Consider the following 12,648-nt stretch of genomic DNA (forward strand, 5'->3'; position numbering starts at 1 on the left):
TTTCATATTTCCCAGAAATATGAACACACACACACACACGAAAAAAGTAGCTTAAGAACTGGTAACCGTGAATGAGTGAATTTTATAATGATACAATCGAAAATGTCAAAATCGTGCCAATTTAAAATAATGATATTGTTTATGTATTAAAAACCTTGCGCAATCTTGCGCAAATTTAACGGACTGGGCCCAGGCGCTGCACACAAATACCATGCTTGATTCTTTGGATAAGTTTGCATTCAACCAAAAATGCCTAACTGCTCAATTATATTATAATGCCAGTTGATTTTTTTTATTTCCACCACACAAGATGTGTGTTCCCGTTTTGGAGCAAACGCAGTAATGTATGAAATAGGTTACAGTTTAATATTAAAAGTTACATGTAAATATGATTTTAAATCATTTTATTTTGTAACTTTAATCAGCTTTACAGTAAGTCCGGGTTATCCAAAATCTCGAATTCTCTAATATCGTCCAATATTTTATTTTTTAGTTGATATTGGAGCCTTTTGCTCCGTATATTCCGAAGAGACGATTCAACATATTTTGCAAATGCTGAAAGGCTATCGTCAGTTTTTCTCCTCTTCTCCGCGATCACCTGCAAGGCATCTGTAGCACTTTTCATCATTTCTTCTGAAGGACTTTTTGGACTTTTCCTTGGTGCCTTTCGTGACGTTGATGCAACAGGAGAATCCAATGTCCTTCCCAATTCATCGATTTCGTTTACAACAATGGTTGTATATGGTAACATCTGCAAAGAAATTTCAAAATGTTTAGTTGGATATTCCAAATGCGTATTATAATGTTAAATAAGAAAATGATCTGGATAGGAAAATTTGTTACATTTAGGTATTTCTTCTTCTAGGTACCTCAAACTAGTGATGAGTGGGAAACGATTGCCAAGCAGTTTCAAGAAAAGTGGAACTTTCCACATTGTCTGGGTGCCTTAGATGGTAAGCATGTCAATTTTCGTCCTCCCAGAAGCGAAGGGTCAACATTCCGTAACTACAAAGGCACAGACAGTATTGTATTACTAGCCGCGGTCGATGCTACATATAAGTTCATATATATTGATGCCGGGAAGAATGGCAGGCAAAGTGATGGGGGAGTGTTTAAAAGTAGTTCTCTGGCTCGTGCCATAAATTACAATCTATTAGATTTCCCTCCTGATCGCGCTCTACCCGGAAGAAATAAATCAGTTCCGTATGTATTTGTCGCAGATGATGCCTTCCAGCTTCAAAAACGAATAATGAAGCCATTCCGTTTTCGGAACCTAAGTAAGGCTCAAAAAATATTCAACTACCGAGTGAGTCGAGCAAGAAGGGTTGTCGAAAATGCCTTCGGAATTTTGGCCAATAGGTTTAGAATTCTGTTGACAAAAATTAATCTAGCCCCAGAGAAAGTGGAACTAATTATTCTTGCGTGCTGCGCTTTACATAATTTTCTGCTGCAAGAAAATTCAGATGCACCAGCAGCTCAACCTGATGACGATGAAGCTCCTGGTGAGGTGCCGGATGGTAATTTTCGAGGTATAGGTCCTCAAGGTAGCAACTGTGCTACAAGAGCTGCGCTTGAAACACGCATCGAGTTTCAAGACTATTTTAACAATGAGGGACAAGTTGAGTGGCAAGAAGAGGCGATTAAGAAGTACAATTACTGAAAGGGACTTATTCCGTAAACCCTCGCTTGTCATTGAGGAAGGTATATAGGCCCCATTTAATGGTCTATAGGTATGGTGTATATATTCCTGTCATATACTTAGATATTATTGTGATTTGTTTGAGATTATGCATCTGTTTCTGAATATAAATTTGTTTACTATATGTTGTTTACTATATGTTTGAAATTTAATCACTGGATGCTAGTTGAATTGTAAATAACTTAAATAAATGAATTTTCATTCGATAAAAGCTTTACATATTTATTTACTAGACCTTATTTTACGTGCCAAGACCAAATTTTTGGTTGCCTACAATATTGATAATGGAATATTGTATTGGAATTTTTCTGTAAATTAGGTATATTTCTGTAAAAACCTGCCTATTGCAGAGGCCCTCTGGTCAGAAATTCCGTAAAAGTTTTATGCAGTTTTTTCCGAATATAACCCCCTGACACAAAAACCACCCTCACTTCAAATGTGTGTACATCTATATAAATATATCTCCATACGCTATATAACGTATCTTATAAACAAGATAACTACCGCAATTTTCAGCAGATTCAAACCAAACTTGGCTGAAAAATTGGCTGTAACAATATTTTGGATGACTTTGTTAGCAATAATGATCGAATGAAAAGATTCAAAATAACGGCCGTTCAAAAATGCAGAATTTCCACAAAATGCACAAAAAAGTTTTAAAAGGGCGGCATTTTGGAGTATTTTTCAAAGATATATACTTCTCTCTCGTGGCCCTATGTCCAAAAGGCGTATTTGGTTTACGCAGAAAGAGCCCTTCCAGTTATCGAAATTTGGATTATGTTCATTTCGCGTAACACTTTCGAAAAACTAACTTGGCTTCTTAAAATTTGCAATTCTTTCGAAAAATTGCTTATAACAGAGACTGATGATGCGTAACGAGTCGCGCGATATGAAAATTTCACAGTTTTACATTACAATGCAGAGTAGTCAAAAGTACTAGAAAACCTGGCCAAAAAGCATTTTCTGACTAAAGATTGTGACATTGAACTATAACATAATTGTATTGTATGATAATAGTCAGACAATACAAATCAACTGCTGGTAATACTGTTCTGCTTACATGTTCATGTAAAATGGACATCAAAGTTTACAATGTGTACTAAACTAGTATGCGACTTCATGCACACAGAAACAGCCTACAACATCCTCCAAATATAACAATAAAAAACTATTGTCGGTATACATAAGAATGCAGTCAGTAGTATTATAAATACGAATAAGTTTCATTTGTGGTCTATACTTCTTGGTAGTACGAATGGTAAATGCATATGATTGCAATAGGTTACAAAAAAAAAAAACTTCCGTGTGGTTATAATAAATTCTCTGCGTGTTTCTTCCGAAAAATATCAATAATAAAATTGTCTCGTTATATAATCAATTATTTCTCTAAAGACGCATGATCATTATATCGGTGTTCGAAAAATCGCGCATATCTTCTACACGAACTTATTCTAGATAAAAAAAAGATTGGGATTGTACTTACGGACCTCATTTCATTGTTAGTGCCTCTCAAAGAATCCAAATTTGATTCTATGTTTGCTTTTGCTTTTGGGTGAATACGAGAAAAAAAAATTGGTGCAGGATATAGAAGATAAGTCGAATAGCTTTTATTCGTAAAATCCTACTATTTGCCTTGCAGTACGCAGATACAGGCTTGCATTTAAACTGTCCCATTAGATACTGTTTTATGAATAGGAGCTATTCGATTTATCTCCATTATCCTACACTTTTTTTTTCCTGTTCACCTAAGCCACCCAAATACAAAAAATAAAATTCAAATGTCACGGTTTCCAATGCTAATGAAAAAGGGACATTTTAATTATCCAATAAGTATAAATTAAAAAAGAATACACTTACATGGAAATTACACAAATTGTTATATGAACATACATTCTTCTCTAAATATAACTAAATAGGTAATTACCTCGTTGCAAAATTTTATACGACTTTCTTAGTGTTTTCGTACGTAGCCCAGCAGTACTAAGCAACGACCATAAGGAAAGTGTAAAAAGGATCTTCTTCAGCAAAAAATCAATGGTTGTAAGTATACGCCTTTCAGAAATTGTTTAATGATTCTGTAAGGATTATTTTCATGATATGCTTTATCTTGTGCTGGCAGATTCTCCACAAAGTACTCACGTAGCCCTGGGAGTTGTTCCGCGATACGTTTGCACACAGGAGACAAAGTTAACCATCGGTTCGGAAAATGATGCAGAAAGAGATGGCTGTCTAAATCCAATACTAATTGGGTAAGAGCATAGTCGTCTCGTCGGGCCGCATACATTCTGAACCACTGAAATATATCCACAAGAAAATCTTCAATATCCCACGACAATGATTTTACTCAATCATGGAATGCATTAGAAACTGTGTGCGAGGTACAAGAACCAGTGTCGAGAAGCTTTGGTAACCCTTCACCTTGACATCAATCATTTAACATTCGCCGAAGAGACACGTTTACATTAAGTCCGGCAACTTAGATGTGTTAATCGTTTTCGCAATAGCTTGAAAAAGATCTGAAGATGTAGCGTGCCCCAAAAATATACCGTACAGGTAATGAATAACAATACAATTGGTTAAAGAAAAAATATCGAATATGAATATCAAACTGTCTATCTGTTGCTGCGTTTGTAGTTTCATCTACAGCAAGACAGAAGTTACCAGAAGTTGTAACACCGTACAACAATTTTTCATGTAAATAGGGAACAAGCCCATGCGATACTGCTATTACAACTTAGTTCTATGAAGCTAAAAATCCTTATTTTTACAAGTGGAAGTAAGAATGCCAAAAAAAATATCGGAGGTTTCATTAAAATATAGGAATTATAGGAGGATTGGAAAGCCTGAAATGTGAATTCTTTAAGGGTCCTTAGCGTCAAATTAGGCCCCGCAGGAAGGAACGCCAAATAAATTTTTGTCTTCTTTTCACCTCTAGAATACAGTAAGTTCCTATAGAGCGCATGCGCGATTTTTCTAACACCCCATATATATTTGACCTATTTTAGAAAAATATTTCTGTAATGGTACGCATATTTTTGAAAATCAAATACTTTTCTCTTTCCTAGGAGTACAGCTTTAAATGCATAAAGTTAATACTAAAAACTAGACGAAATGAAACACAATGAGAAAGTTTTTAATTTGTTTTCCCTGATGATGAGTGAGTACTAGAGATGAATGGAGTAAGTCCTTTTGCATCATAGTATTTTCCGAACTTACGTCCTCTTCTTCAATGTGGCTGTTATCATCATCATCTGGTATAGCTATTGTCAAATTGCTTGTGCTCTTTCTCGGCATTACGTGATCCTTTAAAAACAACAATTTCTCGAAGCACCACAAGCTTGGGATGTAGTCATTGCCTGGAGCTCCACTGACCTGCATCCCTTTCATTTTCTGACACTCTGCGACAAACTGTGTACGGAGGTTACCGAATTTGTTTTTACATTCTGAAACTGAAGTAAAAAATACACTTTAAAAGATACTGCTGAATTAAATACAGGTCAACTACTAATCATGCTTTTAAGTATATATTATATAAAAACAATGAAAATACTACTTTTGGAACACGGCAACAAAGGAAGGTAAATAAGTATTAAAAAGTTTTTTTCTAGTTACTGCCGTTGATGTGTTCCCAATACATTCTTATCAAATCCAGCTTCAAAATGTCGGAATTCTGAATCTATTGTGCGAATCCTCGTCAGGAATTACTGGAGACACGATTTTTTGGTGACATGCGAAACCGCGAAAAGTATCAGTTTTGTATGAAAATGTGTACCTAAAATATATCCTTTTTAGTATTTGTTATGCCATATAACGCTCGCGATTAACCGTGAAATTATGTCGAATTAGCGAAATTTGCAACAAATCTCGATATTCCACGAAATTTACGCGAAAGTGAGAATTTTTCGACGGTTTTACGATGAATTCATTACCATTATTTCTCCCTTCTGCATACTTGACCCTCAGTAAAGGCAAAGCAACCGGTACAATGCCAAAAATCACATGTATCGATAAAGCACAAGAATTTAAAGATCATGGTTACTACGTTTTTGATGCACGTCGTTATGTGTAAATTTTGTAATATTAGACTAGCCTGAAAGCGACGCGATTCGTGTGTGAAGCAGAATGGAAGCGAAAATCATAGAAAAAGATGTTCTGTGTTACCGAGAAAAGAATAAATTTAACACCAGAAAACATTGAAACAATGCTTACATTTTATTTGTATAAGTAAACTGTGAACACTTAAGTTACTTTTTTCTATTAATGTTCTCTGTGTGCGTTTTTCCTTTCTTTCTTTACATTATGCTTTTATTCAATGAGGATGCTTAGTTATATTTTTTTTTTAAAACTCAAAAATTGTTTAATATAGTCATGATGATTGACGAGAGGAAATTAAGGTTAAATAAAACGTAACTAATTGCAAATGCCAAAGAAAATAGTGTTCTTACATTGAATTTTTATTCACCGATTTTATCCCGCTTTACGAATATTTTTATAACGAAATTACGAATTCTTATTTACCACAAGATCGTGTCTCTAGGAATTGCATATGGATTATTCCATGTCTGTTGAACAAAGAATTGTAAAATCTCCGAATAGACGTCTTCGGATTTGTTTCAAATTCTATATCTTTCATGGTCCTTACAAAAGATACAAAACTACCGAGTTGTAGCATTTTCCCTCATTTGTGAGGAAACTTGCACGTCTTGAAATCTGAATTTTTTAAAAAAAATTCAACACATCTCGCTGTCGATTCATACTGATCGGGATTCTGGTTGTTACTTTCATGCAGCAATCAAACTGCCATCATCGGAAAACTAAAGAGCAGATATTTACACTAATATATGCGTTTTAAAAAATAAACTCAAAACACTTCCCACTTCAATTTTTAATCCACTGATATGAACTTTTACAATACAGCAAATCCCAGGGGTGTCCTTTTTTTCTTTCTTTCTTTAAATAATATCCTTTTGTGTAGTAATTTCGCACACTTCTTTCCTCCATTTGCTCCTTAGTGGGGCTGTAATTTTATAAAATCCGTTCTTAGTACGGCTCTACATCATTAAAGAAACCCACTGCCCACAATTTCTATCAGCGTCTAATTTTACATACTCTCCTCCCCTCCCAATGTGCCGAATTTTGTGAAATCCTGCTAATGGGTGAGTCAGTAGCATTTCGCATTTATATTTCTAGATTGCAACGGATAGAAATATGTCCATCTGTCCTCAACATCCTTATGAAAAACGGCCTACAGCTTAGAGCAGGATTCGAATTGCTACGTTTTACACTCGAGAAAAAAAAATGTCCTTTACCTGGATTCCAACAGACCACCCTCTGATTACAAAGACAAGTCAAGCGACTTATCTACGAAGGACACGTGATAGAAATACATTGTGTGAGCTCCTTCATGGCTAAGCGGTTAGCGTACGTGCCTTCCACGTGGGAGACCCGGATTCGATTCCCGGCGGGAGCTCATATGGTTCGGATTCCACGATAAGCAGGGTTGGCAAAAACCATGGTATTTTATTGAAAAAACCAAAAAAGCCGGTTTTTTTGTTTAAACCAGGCTTTTTTGGTTTAAATAATTTGCTCCATATATTCATATCATATATGGACAGAAATAAGTTTGTTTCGCCTTGATGTTATTATGCAACAACCGGGTTATGCTGGAAGGGGTCACATAAGCTTAAAGCGGAATAAAAACCGCTTTTCGAGTTATTTCCGAGAGAAATGGTCCTCCATTTGAACTTGGAACCTGGACTAATTGGCCACAAATGCGATAAGTTTGCCGACGCACTCACGAAGGAATCCTGATAAAAAAATACGTTGTACTGATCTTTACTTGCTTCTTAATATAACTTCAAGAGTCATTTCAGAAGGACAAAAAGATAAAAAGTTGTACAAGTGAAACCATTATACAGAATTACATATGATCAATTTCAAAGTACTACGGAGTACAGAAGAACTAATTTAGTTCAAGTTAGTTAACAACGACTTTTATTGGTCCAAATTAAAGAAATACAACAACTTAATTTGCATATCAGTAAGAAAAGTGATTAAAGATACGAATTATTTGAGTCCACTTTTGCTCAGACTCATTTATGCATAAATTGATACCAAAGATACTTCTCATTTCACTAAATGCCTCTCGTGAGGTCTGTATGATCACCCCCCCTCCCACACACACAAAAAGTATGGCATTTCGATGTATTTTATCAATAGTAAACATTGAAACGAAACAATATTTAGAATTTTACTTTGATTGCAATTACATAACAATAATAACAACTACAAAAAAATCACAAAGAAACATTTATAAACTTACTTTTAAAAAGTTGCTTTTGTAGTATAATCTTTTTGAGTAATGAATGGTGAATTTAGGTCTGAATATAATACGAATAATATACGGGAGTGAAACGTAATAACCCACAAATGTGTGTTCATCAATATTTTACAAACACTTACACTTTTACGAACATTTTTCGTTTTTTGTAAACCATTTGTTTTTGTTTGAAAAAAAAAACAGCTGGTTTAAATCTTGGTTTAAACCTGCCAACCCTGACGATAAGTAGCTGGTTCCGTCTCATATAGCCTCGCTGCTGACAGGGGCGTTAAACTCAATATCAACTAAAGAAATATATTGTACTGAATGCTGCATCTTTAAATCACGTCAGGAGAAAAAAAAAACTGCACAAGTGATTAAGATTGATTCATCGATCTTGTACCGGACTCGCGCATATTGATATTATATTCGGAAATTAGGATGGTTCCGTTTCAGTATAGTGGTTCTGTTAATATATATTTTTAAATCCGGAATCATTCACTTAAGCCAGCGTGATTATTCATCAGCAATTTCTTCGCATGCAACGTCTGTTTTAGTGTCCTGTATTATAACCAGAACGTTAAAAATGACGTTTATACGAATATTGAATGTCTGAATTTTAAACTTCAGTTTTTTTTTTTTTAAATCCATAATCATTAATTTATGATTTTTAGAGAATTTCGGTCAGGTCGGTATAGGTAGGGTTAGAAATATGAGAAACAAGTTGGAAAGAGTCATAAGATACTATTCTGCATTTCCCTATTGGATTAAATACTCCAGATGTAATGACCTGTCACAGAATTCGAACCTACGACCTGCCAAATAGCAAACCCTTCAATTTGCTCTCAACCCTACAACGGTCGGTCGGAAAAAGTTTCATAAACAGTCGGGCTGGGTCTGAGAGGCCCAAGAAAATAAAACTGCATAATTAATTCGTAATCAATATTTTTAAAAACGGCTACTAATCTAAAATCATTACAAGTGCTTTACGACAAATATAATAAGTGAGTGCACATGAAAGATAGTTCCATTAGATGCTCCACCGAAGGCATATTTCTGCATAGTGTACAGAACCTGTAATTTTTACTTACAAGTGGAAATGAAATGAAATGAAATGAAATCTTTGAGTTTTACGTCCCACGATTATGCCGGTTAGACTAAAGGAGACGGTGATGATGAGTAATGAATGAAATGGTGGAATGAAGAAAGTGGGAGGAAACGGGAGAACCCCGAGAAAACCCACGCACACGGTGTTTGTCCACCACAAAGTTCACTTGGCGGGGGCTGGGATCGAACCCGGGACCCCAAGCACCAGAGGTGAACGCTCTACCACTGAGCCACCGTGGCCCAATTACTTACAAGTGGATCGTTACTAGTATGAAACCACGACAAGTGCTACTGAAACTTGTACCACTACCAAACCCACCATTTTCCCACCACCCTCGTTGCTCACACCCACAATCGCTGGCGCGCCTGCTTTTTTGAACGTAGCTCTGCGCTACCGCAAGTTAGATAGCATTTGTGCTTTTTGGTGCACATCTAGCACAGGATGGTTGGTGCCTTTTGCACTGTAGTGTTTATGGTACACATCTGAAAGCCGTATTTATACACAAACCGTGAAGAAATCGTATTTTTACAACAATTACTTCTAGTGGTCCTTCAATTTTATCTATGCCAAATGAGATATCTTCATGTCGCCCAGTGTAAACCTTTTAGCGGACAATAAGAAGTAAATTAGTGAAAGAATTATAATTTTCATCAATTCTTTCTAGTGGTGGGCCAAAAGTAAATATGTAAGTGTTCATATATGATATATATTAATCAGTTTTAAAAACTTCGATATAAGGACGGGAAGATTTCAGTCACTTCTTGGAACTGTTTGTGCTTTAGTGACTTGTAACATTTTGTGCCTTTCGTGGACTATGTCAACTCTTCACAATTTATTGTTAAGAAAAAGGTGTTTAACTTACGTTACGTAGCTGAGATAGAGAAGGTGGTTAGAAGCTCCGCAATGCTAGTTTTATTCCACCTTTATTCCCATGATAATACCAGATGACATTATGTCACGATCGGGTGTAGCAACTTCAATGTATCCTAAACTGCTCCAGGAACCGGGTCAGATGAATCGGAGTAGAAACTTCAGAATTTTTGGCTAGTTTGCATGAGACGTCCTCGGCTTTTTCTTTACTCGAAAACACAAAACTTCATTAATTTTAAGGTTTCTCTTTTTATGCTACTTTTCTGTTCTTGGTTAGTTTAGGTATTTCCAGGCTGGGGCCATTACTTTGACTTTAGGCCGGGCACTAGTTTAGTTTATTGGATACCTTAAAAATGCTTTAATAAAATACTTTAAATCAAATGACTTGGCCAAATATGTAAATGATTCCAGGGGTTCACTCGAGCAGATGGTTCTACCAAATAGAAAAATTTTAGATAAAAAAAACGGCGGTAAAAATTTTTCGTGAAGGGATGAGAGTGTGAATATCAGTAATTACTATCAGTGCACAGCATATTGACATGAATTTTGAGTGCTAGTGAAAGTACTGTATGTGTAAGTGTGCCATTCCATCAACCTCGTTTACGCGTATATTCCCGTCGCTGACGCGCCTGCTTCTTTCGGACGCAACACCTCGGCTCCTTCTCTGACCTAGCAAAAGTTTGTTCGTTTTTTATACACTGCAATTTTTGCTATACGACTACTTTGTATTTATACTGAGCCCTGCTGATTTAGCGCATGCTGTGCTCGAAGAAATACAAACTTCTAACCTAACCTGAAAATGTACCAAATGTCAAATTTTGGTGGTAATAGTATACATGAGAACCCCCTGATCTGCGTTTCTTCTGTGTTCTATTACCACTTCCACATGAAATACCATAAATTTTCTACGTAGTGCTATAGTAAGAAGTATCCTTGTGCACAAGACACGCGATATGCGTTAAATCCCCCCCCCCACAAACACACAGTCATAGACAAAGTACAAGGGTACTACACATGCAGATACGTTCTTTTTTATTTCCGTATCAGTCGATAAGTAAATAAAAGTTGCTTTGTTACCCCCTTTGTAAGCTCGGCTTGTGTATAGCCCGCTCCCCCCAGTTCTTTGTCACCGGAACTGGAAGAGTCACTACTACTACTACTTATATCGAGAACAGAACCCAACCAACCCCTGCGGGGCTTCTAACCCGTTCCTACTACTACTACTACTACTACTACTATTGCTACTAACTACTACTATCGCTACTACTACTTATACTAAAGCTACCTTACCGCAAGATTTACATCTTAAATCTTTATAGCATGCAATTCCGATTCATTATGAACTAGTATGAATCGTTAGAATCACTATGATTCGTTAAAAATCACTGGGGGGAGCGGGCTATACTCAATCCGTAAGCTCGTACACACAATGAATAATCCCTAAAAGTATGAGCGTCCTGCTCCTTCGGAAACTGATGCAGCTTCAGGTATACTATATCTGAGCAATTTTCTAGGTTAGGTACTGAGGGTATCCGCTCACGTCTTTACCCACATACCACATAAAGTAAACTTGTACCGCATCGGAGGCCCCTCTCGTGTACTACAGTACACTCGATTCTAAAACCGTTTCCTAAAATTGCACGAAGGCCACACAACACTGATAACAATTAACTTTGTTTCTTTTTTAAAACATATTACATTATAGTTTGGTATACAAATTCTACAATATACTTTATTGTCGATTATTTTTCATCTTTTAAAAGATGTAATTAATTTGTTCATACCTGTAGTGTTCGGACGAACACTCCTTACTTCACTGCACACCTTCTGTAAAGCTTCAATTCTTGCAGTTTTTTTATAATACAAATCATGCTTTGTATTGTACAATAAATCATATTTTTCATATGATTCGATTAATGCGATAGAGGCTTCCCTTGTCCATGTAGCCATGTTTTTTGAAATGAGAGCAAGAAATAAAGTTGAATGTCGTCAGACGCTACCCTTTTCTGATTGGTAGTTGTATGGAAGTCCAGAAGCAAATAGGAACTGCTTCTATTTCTTCCAAGTCAGGATCCAAATAGAGACAGCAGAAAATTTCAACCTGAACTAAGGGCAAGTTACCTCTCACACGATCGTTAAGTAAGGTCATGCGTGAATCGCAGCCTTACTTCAGTCCCGTCTGAGACAGGCTTAATGCTCCCCGAAGTAGGAACGAAGAACACAGTTCTGATTGGTTGGCGTTATCTGTCTTGCCACGTTGCATTCAAATAGCAGAATTCGGACAATTGTTATTGTCGGTCCTCGTGGCCGAGTGGGCTAGCGCTATATGCTAATAACAAAAATCTCTTTTGGCGTGAGTTCAAACCCGGCCCGAGGAAAGTTTTTTAACATTTTTTTTACATTTTTATAACACTTTTTACATTAAAATAATACGAAAATAATACTCAAAAATGTGATTTACTTACTTTCGTGCAGACAAGTAGTAGTAGTAGTAGTAGGAACGGGCTATAAGCCCCGCAGTGCTCGTTTTGTTACCCTTGTACTCCATGATATAAGGCTCGTTTTGTTCCCCTTGTACTAAATGATATAGATTTTGTGACCAACTTTAAACAACTGACTAGGATAGCGCGTAAAACAGCTGGCTAGAGTAGC

The 12,648-nt window shown here is 36.3% G+C and overlaps 1 protein-coding gene across 1 annotated transcript; it reads right to left on the reverse strand.

Moving 5' to 3' along the window:
* Positions 1-228: 228 nt before the first annotated feature.
* Positions 229-12,087, reverse strand: LOC145664148 (uncharacterized). Its single transcript, XM_081730550.1, has 3 exons — positions 11,781-12,087; positions 4,916-5,148; positions 229-751 (listed from the first exon to the last, which is right to left on the reverse strand). The coding sequence occupies exons 1-3, from the start codon at positions 11,944-11,946 to the stop codon at positions 428-430; spliced, it is 723 nt and encodes a 240-aa protein (XP_081586676.1). The 5' UTR covers positions 11,947-12,087; the 3' UTR covers positions 229-427.
* Positions 12,088-12,648: the final 561 nt, after the last annotated feature.

Source organism: Thermobia domestica, chromosome 11, assembly GCF_964235325.1.
Source record: "Thermobia domestica chromosome 11, izTheDome1.hap1.1, whole genome shotgun sequence".
NCBI lineage: Eukaryota > Metazoa > Arthropoda > Insecta > Zygentoma > Lepismatidae > Thermobia > Thermobia domestica.

What these genes read in the sequence shown, in the direction of transcription:
- LOC145664148 (XM_081730550.1), bottom strand. Translation starts at nt 11,946, where the DNA reads ATGGCTACATGGACAAGGGAAGCCTCTATCGCATTAATCGAATCATAT. An exon ending in TGTTCGTCCGAACACTACAG is followed by an intron (nt 5,149 to 11,780) that starts GTATGAACAAAT and finishes TTTTTACTTCAG; the next exon opens with TTTCAGAATGTAAAAACAAA. An exon ending in GCCACATTGAAGAAGAGGAC is followed by an intron (nt 752 to 4,915) that starts GTAAGTTCGGAA and finishes ATTTCTTTGCAG; the next exon opens with ATGTTACCATATACAACCAT.